At 39.6% G+C, this 27920-nt stretch overlaps 3 protein-coding genes across 9 annotated transcripts; all 3 read left to right on the forward strand.

The window, feature by feature from the left end:
- Positions 1-448: 448 nt before the first annotated feature.
- matn3a (matrilin 3a) lies at positions 449-9268 on the forward strand. Of its 3 annotated transcripts, XM_047388357.1 has the most exons (7): positions 449-711; positions 2356-2829; positions 4320-4895; positions 5694-5819; positions 8379-8477; positions 8623-8692; positions 8783-9268. In XM_047388357.1, the coding sequence occupies exons 1-6, from the start codon at positions 543-545 to the stop codon at positions 8676-8678; spliced, it is 1500 nt and encodes a 499-aa protein (XP_047244313.1). In that variant the 5' UTR covers positions 449-542; the 3' UTR covers positions 8679-8692; positions 8783-9268. The 3 variants fall into 3 exon arrangements, with proteins under 3 accessions (XP_047244313.1, XP_047244315.1, XP_047244314.1); XM_047388359.1 differs by lacking the exon at positions 4320-4895; XM_047388358.1 differs by lacking the exon at positions 2356-2829.
- A 7182-nt stretch (positions 9269-16450) lies between these two features.
- Positions 16451-22643, forward strand: ttc32 (tetratricopeptide repeat domain 32). Its single transcript, XM_047388453.1, is given in 4 exon segments — positions 16451-16466; positions 16469-16598; positions 16804-16970; positions 22126-22643. Coding segments are annotated over 4 exon segments (441 nt in total). The 3' UTR covers positions 22254-22643.
- An 892-nt stretch (positions 22644-23535) lies between these two features.
- Positions 23536-27898, forward strand: zpax1 (zona pellucida protein AX 1). Of its 5 annotated transcripts, none has more exons than XM_047387436.1 (21): positions 23536-23690; positions 23767-23843; positions 23914-24012; positions 24084-24208; positions 24292-24435; positions 24515-24592; positions 24663-24830; positions 24897-24993; positions 25063-25280; positions 25368-25524; positions 25617-25825; positions 25895-26012; positions 26083-26282; positions 26362-26476; positions 26555-26724; positions 26783-26877; positions 26946-27076; positions 27151-27340; positions 27413-27554; positions 27627-27741; positions 27811-27898. In XM_047387436.1, exons 1-21 carry the CDS (start codon positions 23671-23673, stop codon positions 27882-27884), a joined length of 2742 nt encoding a protein of 913 aa, XP_047243392.1. In that variant the 5' UTR covers positions 23536-23670; the 3' UTR covers positions 27885-27898. The 5 variants fall into 5 exon arrangements, with proteins under 5 accessions (XP_047243392.1, XP_047243396.1, XP_047243394.1 ...); XM_047387440.1 differs by having other exon boundaries at positions 27818-27898; XM_047387438.1 differs by having other exon boundaries at positions 24666-24830.
- Positions 27899-27920: the final 22 nt, after the last annotated feature.

Here is a 27920-nt window from a genome sequence, read left to right on the forward strand (position 1 = left end):
CTTCAGTCATTTTTCCTCAGACTTGGGGAAGGATTTGTATTCAAGGAATCAAGGTCAGATCATTTAGTTAATGCAAATGTTTGTCTTTTAGGAAGGTTTTTATATAATGTTTAAAACTTATATGAGAATAAAATGAAATGTGAACGTATGAATTTAATGTTTATTTTGAAACTAGAAAGATTTTGATTGAAGATTGAAGAGGCAAAAAGGAATTGCTTTGTTTTAAAGCAAAGTCTAAACGGCAAACATGCATAACAAAAATAGGAAAAAGAACAGGAGGATAAGCAAATGCATTAAACAGCATGAAGGATGCACACTTGAGGAAAAACTGCCTTTTTAGTGCCTCCTCTGCAAGTATTTGCTCAACCTATCCTGCAAGCCATGTCCCACCTTTGGATTGGGTGGACAGTTCTGACGTGTCTCTTTTGAGATCTTCTCATATGTGGAGGTGAGCAATCCCCTGCAAAGCGGAGCAGGATCTTCTTGATACCCCTGACCCTGTGAGGATACACTGAGACCTGGCTCTGCTAAATGATCTAAAGATGAAGCCCTTCCTCTGGAGCCTCCTGTGTTGTGTTTTGCAACTGTTTTCTGATGTTGCACATGCCACGTACCACCTCAGAGCAGGGGATTCTGAGCTGATAACCGCACAAAGTTATGCTCAGACCAGACACAATGGTCAGCCAAAACTCAGGACGCTGAATCCAACAAGTAAGTTCATTCAAAAATCCTGTTTTTAAAAAATATATATGTTTATGGGGTTTTAGGGAGTTTGTTTTTGTTCTCAGTCAGAAAAGTTGCATGCGATTGTCTTTTTTTTTTTTACCTCTAGTGTTTAAAATATACAGTTTTAGAAAACCTGAAAAACGTAATAATAAAAAAAGCTTGTTATTTCTTTAGAGGTAAATGTAGGCACCATTTCAATGTTGGTCGATTGGATTTTGTTTCTCAAGAAGCTGTTTGTTACCTTAATTTATTATTCAGTTCGGCAGCCATTATAATTATAAATAGGATTATAGAAAGCAAATGTAGAGAAGTATAAGCATTTTGTAACAGTGTAGATTTGTTTTATTTCAACATAATGTAAGTTATCATTCGTGTTATTTACAGTTTTTTACAAAGGTATTACTACCCCTAGAAATTTTACTATTTCGCTATGTTACAACTACAAACCTACATTTATCCTATTGGGAATTTATCTGAAAAGCACAAAAAACACAAAAACAGCATAATTGTGAAGTGGAATTAAAAGTTAACTTTTTTTATTATTTATGATAAAAATTTAAATTATTCCGGCATGACTATATATTCAGCCTCCTTTCAGCCCCCTTTACTCTAATACCAACGGGTCAAACAAAGAGAATTTCAATCAGAGAAGCAGCCAAGAGCCCCATCGTAACTCTGTCTGTTGACATGTCTGTTGACATGAAAAATAGATTTGTCGTGCAATCTACAAATCTGGAATTTATGGCAGTAGGAAAGCCATAAGAGGTCAATTTTGCATTGTTCTCAGACCATTTGAAACCAATATTACACTTTTTGGCCCACACACAATAGTGCCTTATGTCCCTGAATGGTTAATTCACACTGTGAAACATGGTAGTGGCAGCATCAGGATTTGGGGGTGCAATTCTTAAGCAGTGACAGGGTAGCTGGTCGTTCATCGGAAGATGGATGGTGCTAAAAACGAGAAGAAAACCTGATAGAGCCTAGTGATAAGTTCATCTTCCAGCAGGAATACAATTCTAAACATACATATAGACATTGAATAGAATCTTTCTACAAAGTACTGATTTAAGAGGGTGTGAACGGAAAGGCATGCCACACTTCTCAGATTTTTATTTGTAAAAAACTTAAAACCATGTCATTTTGTTTTCCTTTAACTTCACTATTACGCACTGCTTTTTGTTGCACTTTCACATAAAATGCTAATAAACATAAATAGGTTTTTGGATGTGACTTGACAAAATGTAAAAAAAAGTATAAGTGGTGTGAATACTTTTGCAAAGCACTGTAAAATAGAACTGTGGATGAATATTTCACCTGCAATTACGTGTTTTAACAACTGTATTTCATACTGTTTTTGAACCCTTTGTACATGGTGATTAAAGTCTTGACTCGGGAGTTTCACAAGCAATTTATCATAAAACCTCTGCTTGTTTGAAACAACTCCAGTGACTGAATGCTTAATCTTTGCTTCCACTAATCATGTGTCTGTATTTCTGTGGAAAAAAAGTCTGATTGTTGTTCATTTAATTAGTGTTTACTAAAATGTCAACTTACAAAACCTTCATGTTTGCCTTTCTTCAACGTTCTAATATTCTCTATCACCTCTCCTTTCTGGTGGGCCTGTAGATCACAGAAGTGATTACACGTATAGAGGAAGGTATCACTACCACTACCAGCCACCCAGGATCCCTCCACCGGTAGTGTATCGACCTTTTCCTCTATCTCCACCAGTGACTTACCACAGACCCCTGGTCCCCATGCTGCCCTATCACCACAGGTTCAGTGGGCCAGCCGCACCACATGTGCGTCACATATACAAAGGTTTATCTCCACCTCAGTCACATCCCCAACACAGAGTCAAAGGCCCATGGCTGTACAAACTGAAAGGTCCATGCCCTACAAAGTCAGCACCACCGGCTCCTATTGTAGTCCTCCCAACTCTACCAGAACCTACAATGCAGTCAACGTTCCCAGCAGCAACAGTGGCACCAGTGGCATTCATCGTAACCACTGAGTCACCGGTGGAGACCCCTGCTCTTGGGACGCAACCGGTCAGTACCCAAAGCGGCCTCATCTCCACCATCAGTCCTGTGGAGACAGGTAGAATATTACCAGTCAGGATTGCTTTCCAAACCAATCAGTTCTTCTCCATACTTTCAAGATCAGATGTATTTCTTGAACATTGGTCAGTGATAGACTTAGAAAGTACCACTCTTGTCCTTTTAGCTAAGAGTTAGACACCAACAACACTGGTGCCGCTCTCAAGTATGCTTACATACTGAGACTACAACTAATATTGTCTGTAAAAAAGTATTTGCCCCTTACATTTTTTTTTTTTTACTCTGGCTTACAAGAGCGAGGTTGGAACTTTTTAGAAGGTGTTTCTGCTGTTATTTATGGTGTAAAACTAACAACATTTTAGAAAAAGATCTTTATCCCACAAACTTGTCACACAAACTTGGTGGTGGTAGTATGATGGTCTGGGCTACTTTTTGCTCTCTACAAAAACTATTAAGGGAATATGTTGGGTCATCAGTTCATGACCTAAAGCTCAAGCACATTATTTATTTATTTATTTAGCTATTTAGTTATTTATTTATTTCAAACATCTAAACAATATGTTCATAGACACACACACACACGTAATGCACATACACATACACATATACATTCACAAATGTTAATTTAGTTTACATAGGCATAAGAAATTGGGATAAAGCGTACACTTGAGTTATGCAGCGAGAGCTCTTTTTACTAAATGGCTAAAAATACAGACAAAATGAATGTTTTGGAGTGGCCTAGTCAAAGTCCAGTCTTAAATCCGATTGATATACTGTGGCGTGACCTTAAACAGCCCCTTCATGCTAGAAAACCACCCAATATAGTTGGATTAAAATAATTCTGCAAAGAAGAGTCCACAGTGACGTAAATTATTTATTGCCAGTTATCACAAATGCTTGATGGCAGTCGTTGCCGCTAAGCGCAGTAATTATAAGCCATAGGTGGGAATAAAGTTTTTACATAAGTTTTTTTCCAATTAATAAAATACAATTCTCAAAATAACATCGTCTATTTAATCAGGCTCTCTTTGGCTCATATTAAAATTTGCTTGGTGATCTGAAACATTTAAGTACAACAAAAAAGAAGAAAAAAAACATGAAAGTGGGGCAAATACTTAAAAAAAGAATCCTACCCCTGGGTTTCCAGGTTAATTAAAATGAGAAGCAGGGAGTATCTGACTGAAATGCAGATACAGTTTGTTGAATAATGTGCATGAGATTGGTCAGGCAGGGCTTCTACCACTTACGTCTATATGTACAACTGTGATGTCTCCTTTAATGTTGTGAACATCAACCATGTTTTCCCTAAAGGAAAATGGGATGGGTTGTTTTAACTCTGAAAGGATGCATTGTATGTTATCTAGCATACATTATCATCTTTGTACAACCAAACAAAAGATGCACTACCGTTTAATTTCCTCTGGGAACATGTTGTACATCTCCAAGTGATCTGTTTCTAAAACCAAGCTTTAATGTTTTTCATTGATTATTAAATGGACTTATTCTTGCCATGGTTTGGTTGATCACCAGAGACACACTCTCAGTGCAGAAGCCGCCCCCTGGACCTGGTCTTCATCATTGACAGCTCTCGCAGTGTTCGTCCTGCTGAGTTCGAGAAGGTCAGAATCTTCCTGGCCAACATGGTGGACACCCTCGATGTGGGCTCGGATGCAACCAGGGTGGCTGTGGTCAACTATGCCAGTACGGTCAAGATAGAGTTCTTGCTCAAGAACCATTTCAACAAACTTGACTTGAAGAAAGCCATCGCCCGAATTCATCCCTTAGCGACAGGCACCATGACTGGCCTCGCCATCAAGACAGCAATGAAAGAAGCCTTCAATGAGCAGTCTGGAGCTCGGCCTCGCTCCAGGAACATTTCCAAGGTGGCCATCATTGTGACTGATGGGAGACCTCAAGACCAGGTAGAAGAAGTGTCCGCTGAGGCCCGGGCCTTGGGCATAGAGATCTATGCTGTAGGTGTGGACCGTGCAGACATGCGCTCCCTACAACTGATGGCCAGTCTCCCTTTGGAGGACCATGTCTTCTACGTGGAGACCTATGGGGTTATCGAGAAGCTCACCTCCAAGTTCAGGAAAACCCTGTGCGGTAGGACAAAGAAGGGCCTGCAGGACCTTCCCCATCATTAACCCCAGTTCTAGTTCCTCAATCAGGGCACCTACAGTCTACAGGGGTGGTTGCTGGAGAATGTGAATTATTTGCAATATTATTAGTGACCTCTGAAATCATGAGGGAAAAGTCAAGCTGCAGATGCTGTCAACCCCCATATGGAATGCAGATGTCAGCGGTAAAATGTGCTTGTTGAGGCTTTATATCAATGCAAAGTTTTGGGGCTGGGTTCAGTCCTAAACTTTCGGCATCACCTTTACAAAAAATCCAAAGAAAAGTCAGAATCCGTCAGATGTTTTCAATCAAAGTGTCTTTATGCTTTTCAAAGTTAGGAAAGCTTAGTCTAGAGTTTAAAATGTCTGCGTCCGCTTTAAGAGCACCAGTTGTTTGAACAGTTGAGATTCTACTGTGAAGAGGATAAGTTTCGTCTCAGTGTTACTGTTCGTCTCATGTCCCTCTTTCAGGTAACATGTCTGTGTGCTGTCAGTGTTTCTGTGATTTACCTGTGTAGCAAGTAGCCTTGGCTGAGATGTGGTGAAGGCGCTTGAATGGATGGTATTTCTCGGTGGGGTCAAGTACAAATTGGAATGCTGAAAGGAAACATCTATCAATGCATTTTAATTCTTTAACTATAAAGATTCACCTTACAGTTTCTGTACAAATAAAAGCAAAACCTAACCAATCTTAGCACAAGGCACTTAAAACACTACCAGCTCATGAAACTGTACTAATACAGCCATCCTGACAGCGGCATCCCTTAATCCCGGTTTATTCCAGGTCTGGACCCTTGTGCCATGGGACATGACTGCGAGCACATTTGCATCAACAGCAATGCCTCATATTACTGCAAGTGCCGGAACAGTTATGTCTTGAATGCAGACAAGAAAACATGTTCTCTGAAAGGTAAGAACCACGTTAATTCCTGCAGCTTCTCTTAATCATTTGTTTTTGTTGTGATACTATTGCTTCTCCAAAGGTTAGGGAACCCATGCAAATCGGTGCAAGGCTTCACAACATCCCAACCAACTGCTATTTACACCTTCTTGCAAAAATATTTATAACTCTTGAGGTTTTTCACATTTTGTTACATTATAACCACAAATCTTAATGTTTCTACAGGGGTTGGACAATGAAACTGAAACACCTGGTTTTAGACCACAATAATTTATTAGTATGGTGTAGGGCCTCCTTTTGCGGCCAATACAGCGTAAATTTGTCTTGGGAATGACATATACAAGTCCTGCACAGTGGTGAGAGGGATTTTAAGCCATTCTTCTTGCAGGATAATGGCCAGGTCACTACGTGATACTGGTGGAGGAAAACGTTTCCTGACTCGCTCCTCCAAAACACCCCAAAGTGGCTCAATAATATTTAGATCTGGTGACTGTGCAGGCCATGGGAGATGTTCAACTTCACTTTCATGTTCATCAAACCAATCTTTCACCAGTCTTGCTGTGTGTATTGGTGCATTGTCATCCTGATACACGGCACCGCCTTCAGGATACAATGTTTGAACCATTGGATGCACATGGTCCTCAAGAATGGTTCGGTAGTCCTTGGCAGTGACGCGCCCATCTAGCACAAGTATTGGGCCAAGGGAATGCCATGATATGGCAGCCCAAACCATCACTGATCCACCCCCATGCTTCACTCTGGGCATGCAGCAGTCTGGGTGGTACGCTTCTTTGGGGTTTCTCCACACCGTAACTCTCCCGGATTTGGGGAAAACAGTAAAGGTGGACTCATCAGAGAACAATACATGTTTCACATTGTCCACAGCCCAAGATTTGTGCTCTTTGCACCATTGAAACCGACGTTTGGCATTGGCATGAGTGACCAAAGGTTTGGCTATAGCAGCCCAGCCGTGTATATTGACCCTGTGGAGCTCCCAACGGACAGTTCTGGTGGAAACAGGAGAGTTGAGGTGCACATTTAATTCTGCCGTGATTTGGGCAGCCGTGGTTTTATTTTTTTTGGACACAATCTGGGTTAGCACCCGAACATCCCTTTCAGACAGCTTCTTCTTGCGTCCACAGTTAATCCTGTTGGATGTGGTTCGTCCTTCTTGGTGGTATGCTGACATTACCCTGGATACCGTGGTTCTTGATACATCACAAAGACTTGCTGTCTTGGTCACAGATGCGCCAGCAAGACGTGCACCAACAATTTGTCCTCTTTTGAACTCTGGTATGTCACCCATAATGTTGTGTGCATTTCAATATTTTGAGCAAAATTGTGCTCTTACCCTGCTAATTGAACCTTCACACTCTGCTCTTACTGGTGCAATGTGCAATCAATGAAGACTGGCTACCAGGCTGGTCCAATTTAGCCATGAAACCTCCCACACTAAAATGACAGGTGTTTCGCTTTCATTGTCCAACCCCTGCATTTGGATTTTATCTGACAGACCAACACAAAATAGTGCAAATTGTGAAGCATTATAAAAAACATGGGTTTCAACTATATTTACAAATGCCATTTTAAAATTTGAAGTGTCCATTTGTTCTCAGCCCTCCAGAGTCAATACTTTGTAGTGCCATCTTCTTCCCAATCACAGCTTCAAGTCTTTTGGGGTACCTCTCTGTCAGCTTTGCACATCTAGACTATACATTTTGAACATTTTTATTTGTGAAAATAGGCCAAGCTCACTGTTATATAAAAGAAAAGCATTTGTGAACACCGAATGTCAAGCCTCGCCACAGATTATCAGTTGGATTTAGGTCTCGACTTTGACTAGGCCATTCAATCACATGAGTACACTTTGATATAAACTGATATAAACTATTCTGTTGTCGTGAACTTCTTCCCCAGTCTCAGGTCTTTTGCAGCCTCTAACAAGTTGTCGCTGCTTTGGCAAAGCATCCCCACAGCATGATGCTCTCAATACCATGTTTTACTGTGGGGATTGTTGTGTGCAGTATTAGGATCTCATGCATGTAGGCCACTGGGTTCAGTTTTAGTTTTTTGTAATGAGAGCCCCTTTTCCCATGTTTGCTTGTCTGTTGTTTGTACTGGATTTTATTCATAGATATCAGAGTATTGGGAGCTTAATACAAATGCATTCCCTTTTTTTTAGATCTTTATTAACAAAAAAAGAATACCTTTAAAAAAGAATAGCTTTCTTCCACTTTGCAAATATGTACTACATCAATAATGAAATATATTAAAGTTTGTGGTTGAAGCATTGAAAAATGTGATGTAGCACCAGAGGTATGGATAGTTTTGTGAGGCAGACTCTAATTCACAGCAGCATTTGTTGACCAGTAATCAGGTAATATAGTAGAATAAACTTTTTGTACAGTTCGTACTTCTTAACCTGCTGTGGAAATTTGTTCTAAATTCTCTTTGCTCTGGTATATTCTTGCCAACTGGTAAAAAGCAGTGTGGATGGTACTTTCTGTGCTTTTTGTTGCTGGACATGTGCTGCTACACTGATGTGAAATCTGCTCTCTCCTGCTGAAGAGGTGAGGGCGGAGGTGGTGGAGGATCCCTGCAAATGCGAGGCCAGGCTGGCTTTCCAGAAGCAGACACAGGCGGCCATCCAACAGCTCACAGCCACGCATATCCTTCCTGTTGGCAGACAGTGCTCTAAACAGTCCACTGCACGTGTGACTTGAGCTAACCTGCTGATCCTTTAGCAGAGACATATTTTAGTGGTGTGCACAACCATTTTCACAGTATTGTCTTTTTCCTTGACTGGTCAAACTAGCTGACATATCTGGGAGAATAGGGCATCTGGAGAGCATGTTGGGCCGTGCATGAACCTTCACATGCTGGTAAGAATGACTACCTTCTTTCGTCTAAACATCAGTTAAAGTCACCCACTCTGTATTCTTTTTCAACTTGTACGTCTTTGCTTTCTGCAGAAGCAGACAACTTCTGTGGGTTACTGCGTTCATGGGCATGATCTTCCTGTCATCTGCAACCTCTTCAGTACAGATTTCATCCAGAGTGACTAAGGCTGTGATTTACAATTCAGCGATTTGCAGTTTACACTTAATGCATCACATCTGATGTTAAAATCTGTTGTTTATGGAACTAATATTAAGCTTTATAGTCATTGTTTAGTCCAACTAAAGAGCTTATGATTTTCACTGTTTTTGTTCAAACATACTGTATGTATACAGTGCACTTTATGCTTACTCAGTAAATAATTAAATATTTTTAATTAAATTTCTTTGGTAACTGAAGAAAAGTTAGCGATTATCGATGTTAAAATTGCATTAATTTAGATTTATATGTAAAAAATAACCAAACATGTAGGTTTCATATATTTTAATGTTATGAGGGGACATGATTGCCAAAATATATATGTAAATGTAACAGACAGAAAATAAACATGATAAAAAATATTTTTACGATTGAGCTTTGTCCTTTTAATTCTTGGGTTTACTTTCTAAAGTATGGTTAAGGCAACTAAACAGCTACCACCACCGTGCTTGACAGTTGGTACAGTGTTCTTCAGCTTGAAGGCCTCGCCTTGATTCCTCCAAACATGTTTCTTGTCTTTTTTAAATAATTTTAGAACAACTGACCCTTTCATGGTCAACATCAGTTCAGTATATGCTGATGTTAAACTTGCATCCCTGTGGACTTGAGCCTTGGTTGTTCCTGGATTGTTTTTGACCATACTAACCAATTTTACCTGAGAGTGCCAGTTTGGGTCGGATTGTTGAGAACTGTATATGACTCGATTTTTCAACAGGAAGAACATCCAAAATGCACATCCGCACTGAAAAACAAAGAAAATCCCAGTTCCCCAATACCAGAAGGTCAACATAACACAGTAAGATTATTAACTTACCATTGATGGTTTCCTATGTGTAGTGAAATCCAGCAATACAGCTTGATTTACACAGTTGAAGAAGAGATGTGCATCGGTTCATCTGCATTTCACAGAAACATTGGATCATTTTTGTTTTTTTGACTAAGTTTACGCTTCTCTGCAGATGTCTGATTTTGCCATTAGTTTCCCATTATTTTCTAATAAAGGTATACATATCAGATTGTCTGGCCGCATATAGCCTGGTCGACTGGTCTCACAATCAAAGCATTTTACATAACAATCAGATCAGCTTGGTGTGAATTTCTATTATGTGTACTTGTATTGCTCGGGATATATGCTGTAGTTCCAATTAATACTTTACACACACTCATCATGGGCATAACTATCCTGTAGATTTTGAACCTGAAATTTTATTTTAGAGTGGAATGATAATACAAAAAAAAAAACAATACAAAAACATCAGTGATTTTTAAAAACAAGCACTAGGAGCACAGGCTTGAATTTATTATCTCTAATCCACACCTGTTAAAAACTATACTATAAACTATACTGGCTTTGATATATAATATTTGGATAAATGTCCCTTAGCAAGCTGCGCATCAACATATGTTTTGTAGCCATAGAAAATGTTTTGAGCTACTTCTGGCTGGACACTTGACCACTCTTGCCAGAACCCATAGTTGTTCTAAATTTGTTGCTGTCCTGGCACGGATCAGGATTTTAAACAATGCCCACAAATTTTCAATAGGTTTGACACTGGATGGCTATTCCAGAAGCCAGCTTTATTCAATTCAAAAATTCAAATTCAAAAATACTTTATTAATCCCAAAGGGAAATTAAATGTTGTTGTAGCTCATTATGTAGGTTTCTTAGAAACTATTTATTCATTCTAAAATAATGTTTAATGTGTTTTGGATCTTTATTCAGTTAGAACACCCAACTGTGTCCAAGTTTCAAGAATCTCATTGTTGATTTTATTATATGTAGTTTATACTCCACTGGTATAAACTGAAAGACCAAATACATCAAAGGAAATTCCAGGAACCAAGGGGCTGGAAAAAACTCTATGTCTACAGATGCAAGGAAGCATTATATCGCTCTCACATACCAGTAAATGTATATGTGTATATCTATGTCAGTATGGAAAAATAAGATAGAAAGGGTCTGACATTTCTGTTACCAATGTGCCATAGTTCACTCTGATATCTGAGGTCAGGAGATTTCTTCTAAAATGCTCATGCATTGACTCAGAAACACACTTAAAAAAAAAAAAACAATACAAATAGACTAATGTGATCTATGTCTTGTTACTAAAATCCTCTTTTTGAGACTGTCTGTTGCCAGAAAAACAAATGCTACAGGTCATTGCTGGAATGTTCCCGGAACGGTCCAGTGGACAGAGCGTCTCTTGTCTGCGGCGTCTGTACGAGGGAGAGTCAACAGTGAAACGTTTATGCTCGGGTCTGGTTTGGGTCCTCTTCCCTCCTTTGACTAGACAGCTGTTTTATGTTTGTTTGCTGTTTCGCTTCAAGGTTACCACACACACACACACACACACACACACACACACACACATACACAAAGTTAGAAAAGCAACTGTTTCAGGGGAAAAGATGAATGGGACTCACAGCTGTCTGAGAAGTGGAAAAGACACACAAAGCTTCACTGTTTAGGAGGTTTAAGAGAAGCTGAGGCTCTGATCTGAATCTTCAGCAGGTGTTGGCCTTTATTGACACATCTGCATTGGTAATTTGGTATATTTTTCCCTCCAGGTGTTTTACAATAGATAACCCAAACACTCAAGGCTCTAATCTCTGATCATTCCTGTATGTTAAAATCACTGGACTTCTCAACTAGTAATGGTGACCAAATACCATTTAAATGTCATCTTCAAAATATATTGTATAGTATCTTTTGTCAACTTTTTGTTATGTCTTTGCAGAAGTGAACACAGCCCCTTAAATGCTTCAGCTTTTTTATGAAAGCCACCAACATCACTGTACCGATCTGGATATTATGAGCTAGGTCAACACCGAGGAGTATATAATTGCAAGAGGAAGAAAAAATTAGTCATGGTAATTTTATTTTTACAAATAAAAATCCAAAAAGCATTTATATTCATTCACTTTAACACTGGTACCCCTAAATCAAGTGCAGTATAAGACACTGCCTACAGAAATTAACAAATTAATAAAAAGTTTATAGTTTAATATAAGCTACGTGAAGATGGAGGAATGTTGACAATGCACATCACCCCAAGCACACTGCCTAAACCAATGGTAAAACATGGTGGTGGAAGCATTGTGGTGTGGGGATACCTATCTTTGGCATGAACACTGACGCTTGTCAAAACTAATTGAACTACATCCAGAACATACCTGGAAGAAAACCTGTTAGAGGCTGCAAATAACATCATACGGGGTGCAGAGTTTCTCCTTCTAGCAGGACGACAACCCTAAATATACAGCCACTTCTAATTTTAACATCTTTGCCTTTTATACATTAATTTCTGCAGTGACACCTACTAATTTTTTAAGCCAGAGACAGCAGTTCTCAGTACAATCATCAAACAATACAGTATATACAATAGAATTTAAAATTCTCCTCCTCACATATAAAGCCCTTAATGATCTAGCGCCATCATACATCGGAGATCTGATTGTTCCATATATTCCTAACAGAGCACTTCATCTCAGACTGCAGGTTTACTGGTGGTTCCTAGAGTTTCTAGAAGTAGAATGGGAGGCAGATCTTTTAGTTATCAGGCTCCTCTCCTGTGGAACCAGCTCCCAGTTTTAGTCCGTGAGGCAGACACCCTGTCTACTTTTAAGGCTAGGCTTAAAACTTTCCTTTTTGATAAAGCTTATAGTTAGAGTGGCTTAGGTTATCAGGGAGGGAGGAAGGCTCCCTCCCTCCCTGTTGGTTGGAGTAAGGGGGAGTCAGGTTTAGCCTAAACCGGCTCAGTTATGGTTGAGGTGCAAACACACCCTCCATTTCTGCTACCTGTATGACTCCTTCTCTTTTCCAATGGTTATAATCAGTCTGACAGAGAGAGGTATCCCAATCATTGTGGTTTTTAGTATAACAATGACCATCAGTGGGACCCTTTGTGGGGTTCCTTGAGACGACATTGTTGTAAATAAGCGCCGTTTAACTAAATAATCTGAACTGAAACTATCTGTGTAGTTATGCTGCTATAGGCTTAGGCTGCTGGAGGACATAACGACCACTTTCATCCTCTTCGCTACATTCTCACACTACTCTCCAATTTTGCATTATTTGCTGTTATTTCAGCTTTTAACATTGTTCTCTCTATTCTCTTCCTAGAAGCTACACCTGGCCTGGCTCTGTGTCTACCTGTGACACCTTTCTGGAGAGGAGAATCATCCAAGCTTCTGCTGGCAACAACTTAATGCTCACCCTCTACCGATGATCCACATAGCCCTGTCTTTTAGTGTTTAACCCTTTCTCTCTCCTAGACATGGCAATTGACTGAGCTTAACTCTATGTGCTCTCTTTCAGACTCTAACCTTGAAAACTGGCTCAGAGTTTATCTGTTTTTTCTTCCTAGATGAAACCACTAAAGGAGCTACATCCATTAACATTTGCTTTCTTTCCCATAGAAAGTACTCCTGGATCAGTGCTTCTTTGTTCTCTTTGTGTCTCTGCTCTGTTCTCTCAAACCCCCAGTCGGCCGTGGCAGATGGCCGCTCAAACTGAGCCTGGTTCTGCTGGAGGCTTCTTCCTGTTAAAAGGGAGTTTTTCCTCTCCACCTGTCGCTACATGCATGCTCAGTATGAGGGATTGCTGCAAAGTCAACGCCAGTGACTGTCCACTGTCTCTACATGCTCATCCAGGAGGAGTGAATGCTGCAAGTCACTGACTGGATGCAATCTGCTGGGTTTCTTTAGATAGAAAAACTTTTTATCCAATTTGAATAAATAACTGAATCTGACTGCACTGTTCAATGGTTAGGATTAATTGGAATGTATGTAACTGACTTGAAATGTGTATGATTCGATTGAATTGACTTTGTAAAGTGCCTTGAGACGACATGTGTTGTGAATTGGCGCTACATAAATAAATCTGAATTGAATTGAACAGTTGATAACAATAAAAATCAATCAATTTGTTAAAAAAGAAAAAGATTACTCTTAAGATCCAGATAAACTCATGTTTTTATCAGAATTTGTGTGTTTGCTTGCCTTTTGGGGTTACTATACAATAAAAACATTCCCAGGCGCACATGGCACATCCTCAGCAAAAGACACAAGTGCTTTAAGATAAAGTTAATAAAGTAATGTCAACCTTTTCAGCTGAGGAATTTCTACGACTATGGAGGAAGGGAAACTCGTTTTACAACTGCAGTTTAATATAGTCTTAAAGTAATGCTTTTAGTGGGGTTGCAAAACAAAAACTATATTTTCAAATTTAACTATATATACGGTAATAATAATGTTCATAAATGTAAGATGCTGCATTCCCCAATTTGCCAAAGGGAAAAAAACGATGTGATCCACCGAGACATCAGTGGCGTCAGTGAAAGCTCAACTGTGGTATGGATCCAGCACTGTTGGTCTGTTAGTGAGGCAGACCTGCCTGGTATGAAAATGAATGAAGGAAAGATAGATGCCAGTCCAAGGTGGATCTGGACACTTTTGTGTTAACTCTCTCAGCAAACAGCAACATTTAGGTTTGGCAAGTGCTGAACATAATATTTGCTTCAAACCACACTGATAAGTTTGATTGATTTGAACTGGTCTGGGATAATTAGAAAGAAACTTCAAACTTATTGTCCAACACGGAGTGGTCAATTTTAAAGATGAAAAACAATAACTGAGGGAGGTAATGTAGCACATTTTGCAACCTAAATTCTCTTTTTCTTGCCATTTCAATCATACCAATTGCATTTTAAACTTTTATATGTCTTAGGATGGTTTGAGGTCACCCCATTAAGCTTTCACAAACCTTAGCAGCAAAAGTTGTACGTTGTTCCAATTTTCCCAACAGCAGCCGGTTTGTAACCTCTTGCTCTTAGTCTACATGCTCTGTTTGATCTGCGCCTACTTGTCTACACAGTCTGGAGATAAATGAGCTGTTAAGGGAAGCACACAGCTGCTGAGTGACCCTTGCTCCATCAGGTGTCATTTTTCCCGAGAATAGGCGACTTCTTCGCCTGAGAAACTGTCTGAGAATTTCCCCCTAGTTTGTTTATGTGTTTCCTTGTTGTTGCTCAGATGACTTGATTTGAGGGATTTGACAGATGTTTTTGATTATTTTGTTACAGTATATTTTAATCATTTTGAAACATTATCATTTGTATGTTATAAATATTAAATCAGTCTCATGGTATTAACTTACACTGGTTATTATTTGAACATACTGTATATTCTTTGATTGCACAATTTTCTCACATAAAGACATTTTTGACATGTCTCACCTCCCAGGGAGCCAATTCATCAGAGCACTTGGAAAAAACTCCAGAAACATCTTCATTGCACCCGAGCTGTCTACCTGCGTGTCCAGTTAATGCAAAGGAAAGCATCCCCCCTGTGTTGTTAGAGTGTAAGTACTGTAAGAAAAAATGCAAAGAAGAGGCTTCAGACGCTAAAGTTGGTGCCAGAGTCAAAGATCCCGCTTCTGTGCTAAATTAAAGGGTTATATCATTCATTTTAAGGAATATGGATTACATGTCATCATCTTTTAATCAAAATGTACAAAATAGATAAAAATATTTTTGTCAGTGTTTTCTTTTTTTTAGAATAAAAAAATCCACAAATTGAAATAAATATAAACAAATTGCAAAGAGTTAATAGGTCAAATATGGACTAAAGTATTTCTCACAGATTGTTTAATTTTTTTTATTGCAGCACTTGTGGCCTTTATTTTCGTCATGCAGCAGAGATCTCCAAGGGCGGGACTTGAACCCAGGATGACTGAATTAAAGGGGTCTGGCTCCTCCAGGGCACCATTCTTGCAAAGACTGTCATTGTTGACGTTTTTGTCACTCTCACTGTTTACACTGTTTTGTTGAAATCAGAATCAAGTCTGCCCTCTGCTGTTACAACAAATTCATTTTAGATTCCAAACATCATAATGTAGACTTAGTTCATACAATACCATGGCAATGTTTCTTTAGTCAAAAAAGGTTTGTGAAAAACATTTCAGTCTAAGAGGAATTAAAGGTAGTGAAAGCAAATGAAACCAAAACTGTCATTTTTGGCCTACATACAAAACACAATATGTAGTAGGAAACTAACAGTACTCACATCCCTGAAGACACCATCTCCAGGGTGACACATGGTGGTGGTAGCATCATGCTGTGGGGATGCTTTTCTTCAGCAGGGACAGGAAAACTGATCAGAACTGATAAGAAAATAGATGGAACAAAAAACAGGGCAATACTTACACAAGGTTCCTGCCATAAATCCACACAAGAATCTGTGGTAAAATGATCCAAAAAAAGTTTGTAGGCACCTTATTATCTAATTGATATTGTTCTATTTTGGAAATTATGATAAAAAAATAATTTGTCTCTAGATGACTAAAGCTGGTAGAGACACAAATCAAACACAATAATAATAATAATTATTATAATTAATAAGAAAACGTCACATTTTATTGCTTTTGATAGCATCAAAAGCAATAACACGTGGCATTTGTTCCATCAATATTAATATTTGCTCCCTTTTCACACTTAAAGTCATATCTTCTTCCGAAACAAAAATTTGATTGCCCTATCCGTTTCATGACGTCATATCCGCAACCCCCTTTACTCTTATGGAGAGCGAAAATTCTCAGTTACTGGAAAATGCGCATTCTGAATTTAACAAACGCAACTTTGACCAGGCGGAGGATTTATATACAAAGTTTATCTCTTCCTGTTTACAGTACAGGTAATGTTTTGTTTTTCGAGAGATCTTAAACAAGCTAACGGTTGAGACTAGCATGAAATATGACTGGTGTTTTGTAACATTTTGCTACCTGTCAAATTTAGCAACATGAGTTCCATCTACCGGAAGCCATTTAATTTCTATCCGCCTTGTTCACATGTTTAGTATTTATTTTTATAACAAGTTTTACTCTGTATTGTCTTTACAGGGACTGTGAAGCCTACAAATTAGCCACCGCTTATAACAATCGAGGACAGATAAAGTACTTCCGGGTGGATTTTTATGAAGCAATGGAGGACTACACCTCCGCCATTAAGACTGACTGCCAGTTTTCAGTCCCTTTCTACAACAGAGGACTCATCCGCTATAGATTAGGTAACAAAGACCTCCCCTGGCAATTAGTAAACAGTGAAATTATAGAATATAAACTTCAAAGTACAAAAGAGATTCACCTTCATCCACCCTGACCCTTCAAATTAAAAGTCTGATTTGGTAAAAAAAAGAATTGCTCGGTTTTGTCTCCAAAAAAAACACTACTGAAAAGTGTATTTATTTCAGTAATTCAAAAGGGGAAACGTCTATTTCAAGTGTTTATTTCTATCAATTTAGGTGTTTACAGCTTACAGTGAATGAAAACCCCAAATGCAGTTTCTCAGAAAATTAGAATATTACATAAGAACGATAATACAGGTCCTTCTCAAAATATTAGCATATTGTGATAAAGTTAATTATTTTCCATAATGTCATGATGAAAATTTAACATTCATATATTTTAGATTCATTGCACACTAACTGAAATATTTCAGGTCTTTTATTGTCTTAATACGGATGATTTTGGCATACAGCTCATGTAAACCCAAAATTCCTATCTCACAAAATTAGCATATCATTAAAAGGGTCTCTAAACGAGCTATGAACCTAATCATCTGAATCAACGAGTTAACTCTAAACACCTGCAAAAGATTCCTGAGGCCTTTAAAACTCCCAGCCTGGTTCATCACTCAAAACCCCAATCATGGGTAAGACTGCCGACCTGACTGCTGTCCAGAAGGCCACTATTGACACCCTCAAGCAAGAGGGTAAGACACAGAAAGAAATTTCTGAACGAATAGGCTGTTCCCAGAGTGCTGTATCAAGGCACCTCAGTGGGAAGTCTGTGGGAAGGAAAAAGTGTGGCAGAAAACGCTGCACAACGAGAAGAGGTGACCGGACCCTGAGGAAGATTGTGGAGAAGGGCCGATTCCAGACCTTGGGGGACCTGCGGAAGCAGTGGACTGAGTCTGGAGTAGAAACATCCAGAGCCACCGTGCACAGGCGTGTGCAGGAAATGGGCTACAGGTGCCGCATTCCCCAGGTCAAGCCACTTTTGAACCAGAAACAGCAGCAGAAGCGCCTGACCTGGGCTACAGAGAAGCAGCACTGGAGTGTTGCTCAGTGGTCCAAAGTACTTTTTTCGGATGAAAGCAAATTCTGCATGTCATTCGGAAATCAAGGATCAAGGTGCCAGAGTCTGGAGGAAGACTGGGGAGAAGGAAATGCCAAAATGCCAGAAGTCCAGTGTCAAGTACCCACAGTCAGTGATGGTCTGGGGTGCCGTGTCAGCTGCTGGTGTTGGTCCACTGTGTTTTATCAAGGGCAGGGTCAATGCAGCTAGCTATCAGGAGATTTTGGAGCACTTCATGCTTCCATCTGCTGAAAAGCTTTATGGAGATGAAGATTTCATTTTTCAGCACGACGTGGCACCTGCTCACAGTGCCAAAACCACTGGTAAATGGTTTACTGACCATGGTATCACTGTGCTCAATTGGCCTGCCAACTCTCCTGACCTGAACCCCATAGAGAATCTGTGGGATATTGTGAAGAGAACGTTGAGAGACTCAAGACCCAACACTCTGGATGAGCTAAAGGCCGCTATCGAAGCATCCTGGGCCTCCATAAGACCTCAGCAGTGCCACAGGCTGATTGCCTCCATGCCACGCCGCATTGAAGCAGTCATTTCTGCCAAAGGATTCCTGACCAAGTATTGAGTGCATAACTGTACATGATTATTTGAAGGTTGACGTTTTTTGTATTAAAAACACTTTTCTTTTTTTGGTCAGATGAAATATGGTAATTTTGTGAGATAGGAATTTTGGGTTTTCATGAGCTGTATGCCAAAATAATCCGTATTAAGACAATAAAAGACCTGAAATATTTCAGTTAGTGTGCAATGAATCTAAAATATATGAATGTTAAATTTTCATCATGACATTATGGAAAATAATGAACTTTATCACAATATGCTAATATTTTGAGAAGGACCTGTAATTATGTGGCCCTGATGAGGTGATAAGGAAGCCCAGGTTGCTTTAATGGTGGTCTTCAGCTTGTCTGTGTTGTCTCATCTTCCGCTTGACAATCCCTCATACTTCCTCTATGGGGTTTAGGTCAGGCACATTTGGTGGTCAGTTTAAGCACATTGATACCATGGTGATTAAAGCTGGTACTTCTGGCTGTGTAGGCGGGGACAAGTCCTGCTTTTAAATAAAATCTTAATTTCTGTAATGCCTGTCAGTGTAGGGAAGCATGAAGTGCTAATAAATGGCCTTGTAGACAACTGCACTGACTTTGGAGTTCTTTATCCATGTGTTCCTTGACTGTCAAATGAGATGCAACATTTTCTTTCATCTGAAAAGAGATTGTTGCACCACTGAGGAACAGTCATGTTCTTTCTCTCCACCCGTCAGGGTGACACTGTCTCTGGTTCAGGAGTGAGTTAACACAACAAATGCTACATTTGTAGCCCTCATCCTGACTCCTCTGGATCTACTGACTCCTCTGGATCTACTGACTCCAGCCACAATCCTCTAAAGCTGCAGCTCTCCCTGTTGCTTGTGCACCTCTGCCACTTTTTCTTCCACCCAGCATGAATATGCCTGGACAGAGCATGCTGTGAACCACTACTGTCTTCAATGCTCTCCTAATGTGGCTTCTCCTTCTCATATACAGTAGGGTATTAATGAATCAAAGCAGCAGTTTTAATTATTGTGTAGGCCATAGCATTTCTGTTTGTAATTTTTTATGCAATCTAATTTTCCAACAAACTGAATCGTGTGTTTTCCTTTACTGTACGCCAGACGTCAATAAAAATAAGCACTTGAAATATGTTGCTCTGTGTGCAATGAATCTATAAATGAGTTTCCCTTTTTTTGAATTTCTGAAAACAATTAACATTGTGATATTCTAATTTATTGAGATGCACCCTTATTTATACAGCTCCGTTCCTGCAGCTAGTACTAGGATAAAGTGCCATACAAAGTTCTGCAAATACTAAAACAGTGCAAATAAAAATCATTTTGGATTGATCAATCATTTATATGAAACGAGCTAAAGAATTAAGGAACCATGTAAAGCGGATCCATAGGAAAACTAAATATAAAATTCTACTTTCCTAAAATAATTACTTCCTCTAGGACACAAATAAAACAGAAATTAAAATACTGATAAAAAATAAACTTAAAAAAATCTATAAATCTATAATTTATACAGGCATAATATACACATTAAATGCTTTACATGAGTAAAATTGCTAAAACCTGTTATGAAGACTTTTTAGAAGTGTGATTACTTTGCTGAATACTTTAAATGGGCACTAGATTGAGCTGTTAAGTCAAAATGTTAGTGCCTAGAAATTTAGCAAATACATCACAAATCAAAGCCTTAAGCTTGTTGTAATTATGAATTTGAGATTTAATTTTATTTAAATATTTAATCAAATAATATTTCGGTCTGTTTAGGGTTGTCCTGTGAATACCGGCCCAGTAAGGCGATGGTATTAGGACAAAATAGAAAGGTGTGAGACGAGCTCTGACATTATTGAACAAAACTCTGCACACAATGTCTTAAAATACAAGAATTTATTAACAAAAATAAGTCAACTTAAAGTCAAACATATTTCAATCAACAAACTCTTTACTATGCTAAAACAATCCAACTAAACTACCAAGCAGAATTAAAGAATAGGGAAGACTAATGGGCTATGTACAATATAAACAAGTTGATTAAAGATGGTTGAAAATCATGACCCAAGGAGTGATGCAACATTACCATGCAATGTTTATGTTTGAGAACCAAGGATTATCTTGAATCTGGAAATTAAGTTAAGTTAGTCTTGGAACCAATTTAGGCAATAATCAGCAATGTTTAGACAACCATTCACAATGCAAGATCAGATCAAATATTTTAATAAAATAATGTTTTAAAGAATGATTTGCTGAATAAAACCAACCTTCTGGATGACTAATTCTCAACAGGGTCTCATTAGCTGCCTTTATTTATTAAAATAATATTCAAAGAAATATTAAAGGGATGGTAAAATATTTAAGGACATATTTTGGAAAAGAGTCAAATCTTTCTGGAGAAATGGGGCTTAATGGTGTTTACTTTGTTATCAAATTTAGTAAAATGATGTTAGGGACACATTACATTTACTGGATTGAAAACTAAACCTTTCTGGCTAAATATTTTTTGGCAGCAAGCACGTGTCCTTAGCTGTTAGCAGTTAAAGCTAACAAAAGAAGCTGATAGCTTAGCACCAGAATCAAACACACACCTTTAAAAATACCGTTAATAAAAAGGGTTAAAATGCATAAGCGCAGATGGCGCGTTATGATCAATCTTCTGTGTTTAAAATCACCCTTCAAGTAATGTTTGTCTTAACCTTAAAAAACACAAACACAGAACACAAAGCAGAGCACTTGTGCTGCAGATAGCCTGCTAGCACCAAGATAGCAGAGTTCAACACAAACAAAACCAAACTTCATAGAATGAAAAACGTTTAGATCATTTCATCCTAAATAACACTATTACTCTGCCCAAACCTAACCTCTGAACCATGCTGAGGAAAAGGTGTCCCAAGTTTGAAGAAAGTTATGTGAACAAAGGGTTAGCTTCCAGCTAACCTCCGGAGCAGTGGCTGGGCTGCCCGTTCTGTCCGCTGACCACACTGCACGTTACCACGGGATGCGGCTCCTGTTGTCATCCTATCAGACCGGGGAAAACCGCTCCACTCTTCGTAGAGACAGCGTCTCTACAGGGGACATCTCTGGAACACAGTTTGCTTCTGCAGGCCTCAGAGAGAAAGTCAAGCCATGTTTAAACCTTAATTACCCCTTTTTATTAATGAATACCGGATTCTTTCAACAGTAATTCATCAGTATTTAACTTGTACATATGATCGCGTGATCTTATGACACCCTTAGATCTAGTTTGAAGAGTTTATGTCTTTTTGCTAACGCGCTGTCCCCCCTATCCGGTCCCTCTGGAGGCCGTGTGGAAGAGGCAGGATGTAGCAAGAACGGTGCTTTTATTTGGACAGTTATGTCACAGGAAGTCCGTAGTTACCCCGTTTCCTGGCTGTGCCGGAAGTAGGTTAATGCAATTTATTTTGAAAGTTCCAGGAAAGTCTGTGCTGGCCTTTCACGTTGTATCCATGGCTGTGGGTCCCAACAAGCTCATCATGCATTAGTACTGTCTTTATGTTTTCCTCCAGGCTTTTTTGAAGATGCCAAAAGTGACTTCCAGCAAGCTCTCAAGCTTGATGCAGATTTTGAAGATGCTAAAGTGAGCCTGCAGCAGACACTTCTGGATCAACAGGAAAAGATACACAGAGGATACTGATGGGCTTACACAAACATCCGTGTGTAAGCTTTTGATAACCAGGATGCTTAGTGAATGCTCTTCCAGATGTTTGAGAACATTTGGACAGATTCTTGGTCTGAATTGTCACACTGAACATTATAAATTTTATAGATCATTATTTTTATAAGCAGTGAATGGTAGAAGTATTATTAATCTGATTGTGCAGATTTGGGCATTGTGTCCTAATTTGATTCTGGATTGTATGTAACTGGATCTGAAGCTATATATGATTACACTGGATTAGTATAAACTGAATTCATGTATTTTTATAGAAGTAGATACAATTTGGATTGGTTTGTCTTGTAAAGTGTGTTGGGATGTCATATGTTGTGACTTCGCACTGTATTAATAAACTGAATTGAAAACCTATATGTTTCTGACTGTTAAAACAGCGAGTCTTTCAGATCTTCTTATAAACACTAATAATGCAATCTTTCACTTCTATCTAGTCATATTCCATTGAAAGATACCAGGGTCCTTCTTGGGATGACTCAATCTATGTGATGTTCTCTGTCCTGAACAAATTAACTATAAATAAATGAGTCTGGAGATGAGATCAAAAAGGGAAGTTTGGGTTTGCGACACTGGGTCATCATCTTGGTCAAGTGAAAAATCAGAACTTACTGTACCATGCCTCAAATGCATACAGGATGACTGCTGCTGTCCACTGCACAAGCCATTACACCAATAAAAATGTTAGCGCCATTTGCAGTATTTCATAAATTCTTTAGCAAAATTGGTCGATAAAATTTTGAATAAAACCAAAATATTCTGAAAGAAAAGCCCAGCTCATCATCCTCTAAAGACAATAATATTTAGGTATTTAATATGTTGTAATTTAAGAAAACCAGAATGAGTCAAAACAGATCTTTTAGCCACTATGCTTTACAGGCATGACAGAAGTAACAGGAAATCACATGGGTTCAAATGGAAAATGAAGGCTGATTTCTGTTAGTGAACATAGCTGGTTTATCAGCTCACTTGCAAAAGGGATACAAGCAACTTAATAAAATGTATTGCATGATTTTGAACATTTAGTATTAAGAAATACTCTGTGGCCCAAACAGCTGCTGAGTTTCAATTCAACATGCTCATTTGTGGTTTTGTGGAAAGCAGTCAATTCATTGGCTGAAGTGTCATTAATTGGTGATTGGTCGAAGCATATGCATACTTGCTAGATCTCTTTGTGGGAAAAATCTAAAGGTGTGAGGAACTGATTAGGTCACCTGTGTGGCTGTGATTAGCAGGCATATAAAGCAGGTGCCGAGGCCATTCATAACACAATCAGCTCCTCTCCCTCAGAGCTGCTTGCTCTTTTGGGTTTGTTGTGCATCTTTCAAACAGGCTCTGGTGGTTGAGCACTTGTCTTTTTGTTTGCCTGCCCTTGCTCTGCATCATGCAGAAACCTGAGAGAATGTAAGTGGATTTTATTTTTTTTCTTTGCATTTCTTAGATTTTAGTGCTTTTTCTAAACTCCTATCTTTTATTCTAGTTTGCTCTGGAACTTGATGGCTGCAGTTTTTGCCTTGGGTCAAGCATGGCCAAATATGATGCTCAGTTCTCAGCCAAGTGAGCTTAACTCTTATCATTTTGTATCAATAGTTGTTTGAACCACTGCTTTAACTAGTTTGTCTCTCAGCAGGCAGTGGTTTAAAGACAGGCTGTGTTGCTAATCTGATGAGGCTGACCCTGGATTCAGCGCTAGCAGTGGGGAACCAGCTTGAAGTGGAAGCAATCAGTAAGTTTTTAAGTTTCTAGCAGCTGAAATGACTTCCAGAAATGGTAGAAGTGATAAAATTTATCATCCAGATGGCACCCAGTACATCTTGTTGACACCCAGTCTAGCTGCTCAGTGTGGATACAGCATGGAGTCAGATCCCTGGGGTAACGCCAGAATTTATACCTCTCTACTGGGCTGCTATGTTAGCAATAAGGTGGGTTTCCTTTTAATTTCCAGGTTAAATGGAGGATATTGGATCTCTAATGCTAACCTAAATGTACCTCCCTGGGCTCTTAGGATGACGTGATGTTCACTGTTGGTTTGAAACTCAAAATCTACCACCACAGTCCCTCAGACGTGGCTAGCCATGATGTGGCACAGACCTGCAGCTACACCCGCTGGGCCCCCCGAGAAATTCTCTGTGACAGGAACTACATGGAAGTGGGTTATTTTAGTCACTATATAAAAATGTAATGTCTAATCTGCAGACTAGCTTGACATTATACTGTACTTCACTTAGGTGTCAACATACATGGCTCCCCAAGCTGAAGCAAAGGGTCAAAAGAAAGTAGCCTCCCAACTGAACACCATCCCTGATGTATGTATAAGTGGTTTGGCAATGCTTAAACTTCCAGCTAAGATGGTAATGAACATGTTTGCTTTTTCAGCAGGCCTCTGAAAAAGTGACTGGGATCTGGAAGATAACATTTTTCACTCCAGAGCCCATGTCAATGGTCCTGAAAGAAGCCCAACAAGCTGGTCACAGTGCCATGACCACATCTACCCGCCTGGTTATGCGAAGTCCTTACAACACAGCTGAGACTTATTCGGAGGATGTAAGTACCCTTCTACTATCACTTGTTGATCACATAACTTGTGAGTGGCTCTAAATCTCCTCTTAGGTTGCTGGTGTCCCCATGGAAGTGTTGAAGGTCAGCATCTACCACAAAGCTCAAGATGGCCTAAATGTATTTAACTTGGCAGCTGCTTGTCCCACAGGTAAGTCTGAACAACCTGGCATTCCTTAGCACTTGTATTTTTGCACACTAAATATTAATCTTCGAATAGGCGGTGTCCTGTTTACTGGGAAACTAATCTCTTGGCACGTTCCTCGCCGTGTGATTCCTCTGTTGGATGGCAGAATCAGACTTGTAGAGATGAACATGGGTATCAATGGACAGAGGGTGGATAAAGCTCAGATGGCTGCAAGGGGGTACTCTCTGTCTACTACAGACTTCCACATTGTTGTGGAGATCCCAATTGGATCACCTGATGGTTACTACAAGGTAGAAAAGTTTTTTTTTTTGTTTTTTTTAATAAAGCTAAACTTGTGCATCAATTTTGAGTTTGCCTAAAACGGCATGTAATTGCAGAGCCATGCTCCAGACTACCAGTATCACACCACGTACACTGTTGAGCCTATGCTTGAAGTGCTCTGGAGGGCAGACCAAACTCGAGAGGACACAAGATACAAAATCTTGTTCCCTATTACAACGCCACCAATGCTTCAGCCTCCACACACTGAAGATCGTGAGTCTCTTTAATTTTTAAATTTTTTTCTTTTTTTTTGGGGGGGGGGGCTGTTCTACAGCAACTCTAATCAAGTGACTTTGATTTTTCAGGTACAATTCCAGAAATGAGGGAATTCAGCCTTTATGTTGGGACATTTCTTGGTGATGTGGTGCTGAGGAACATCACATTTGCAACTGGAGTCCTTACTGTAGAGGAGAGCAATGCCAGAGGATTCACTGTCCAGCAACATGTCCTTGCCAATGGCACATTTGTCTTTTCTCTACAAGTTCCCTTTGATGCTGATGTTGTCTATAAGCATGTATGTTGCTTATCGCAGGGATTCTCTACTTGTTTCCCTTTCCAGTGACATGTAATTTATTGTTTGCAGAATCCAGAGCTCTTGGTAACTACATACAGCCTCAATGTAGCCTTTGGTTTTGTCATTCTGCCTGAAGAAATTCCATTTGCCCACCCAGTGGAGTTCCAGGCATCTCTTCATGATGTTGGTAAGACTTTATTAAAGTAACAGGTGAACTTTCTCATTTAAATAAACTAAAACCTCATCACTGCTTCCAGTACTGCCTACACTCACTGGCACTTGTGACCAAGATCAGTTCTACATCACTGTAAAATATGGCAACCAGGGAAAGAATTTCAACACTATGGTTGGTGGACTGGACTTGACCTCAGAGTTGGCCGAAGCCTACAAATTTTACAGCAATGCCACCCACTTCAGCATTGCAGTGCCCTATGCAGCCACAGGCACCTTGTTTGAGGTAAAATTGCAAATCCCAGCTTGGTGTGGGGGCTGGGGTGCTGCTGCCACTGAATAACTTATTATTTTTTTGTGGGCAGCTGATTACCACAAATTCAGTGAGAGCCCGACTAGATGTACTGTTGTGGGACCCCATTACCAACTGGATTCTTTCTGACTTGTTCCTGGCCTGCTTCTTCCCCTTGCTGACAACCAGTAAGTAAGCACTGACAACTATAGCACTCTCTTGTTGGTGCCTATATATTACTAAAATTGCCTTTTCCTCCCCTTAAGGGTGCTACCCCAATGGCACAATCAGTGCTCTGGCTGTCAAAGTGGAATCAGTGCCCAACCTTCACCCAAGCTGGCTGACGCTGAAGGACCGCTCCTGCACACCAATTTTTAGCAATGATCAATTTGCTCAGTTTACCTTCAGTGCTGACTCCTGTGGAACAACAAGAACTGTAAGTTTGCAATTGCTATTTAGCTCTTAAAGTCTTGGCCTAATCTTTGTCTCTTTAGTTCTTTGACCACTACGTGCTGTACGAAAATGAGATCAGCCTGTACTACAGCGAAAAGGGAGCTGCCCGCACGTCACCTGTTGACCCTGCATACAGGTAAGGACAAATGTCAACAGAACACACTTGGCCTGATCTGGGATTTACTGACCCTTGTCTTTCTGTAGGCAAACAGTCTCTTGCTACTATGTGGTCAATGACACACAAATGGTTGCCTTCAATGCAAAGTCAAGACGGTATGAGCCAAAGGCAGCAATTGGCTCTGGACACATGATTGTCCAAATGAGGCTAGCAATAGGTAGGGTTAATGGCTTTAAATGCCATGGTTGCATGCAGTCACAACTACAGCTAAAAATCAAACTACTCCTTTAGATTCTTCTTATCAAGACTTCTATGATGCTGAAGACTATCCAGTGGAGAAATACCTGAGGGAGCCTCTGTACTTTGAAGTGGAGTTGGTGAAGTCAACAGATCCCCATTTGGAGCTGATCTTGGAGAACTGCTGGGCTACTCTTCAGGAAGAAAGGACCTCCCTCCCCAGCTGGGACATTATTGTTGACAGGTAATGTAGTTGGAGCACTCTAAAAACACAGTTCACCCTGTTCAGGTGAACTAAAATATTTTTCTGCCCTAGTTGTGCATCCCCTGGCGACAGCTACACAACTGTCTTCCATACTGTCTTGGTGGATGACAGCGTTTCAGTCCCATTCCACTATAAGCGTTTCTCCATGAAGATGTTTGCCTTCATTCAGGAGGAGCAGGTTTTGAAACATGAGGTAGGTGTCTGTATCTAACTTGACTGTGGCAACATAATCTGTGCTCTTCAACTAACTCTGACAAATCCAAAGGTCTATGTCCATTGTGACTTGGTGATCTGTGACACTACCAGCCCTGCAGAGGGCATATGCCAAGGCCAATGTGCTAATAGGGTTTTGAAGGGCACTCCAAAACAAACACAAAGGGGTAAGTGTCAAAATTTAAGACAGGCTCTTAAACTGGAAGCTTTATCTAACTTATCCTCTTTTCTTGGAGGACGAAGAAGTACAAGCTCAACAAACCGAAAGCAGACTTCCTCTAGACCCATTTTGTTGAACGGTTTTCAATAAAGGCTTCTAAAATATTTCTGTCTCTGCTTAAATTTT

This window comes from Girardinichthys multiradiatus, chromosome 15 (assembly GCF_021462225.1).
Source record: "Girardinichthys multiradiatus isolate DD_20200921_A chromosome 15, DD_fGirMul_XY1, whole genome shotgun sequence".
Taxonomy (NCBI): domain Eukaryota; kingdom Metazoa; phylum Chordata; class Actinopteri; order Cyprinodontiformes; family Goodeidae; genus Girardinichthys; species Girardinichthys multiradiatus.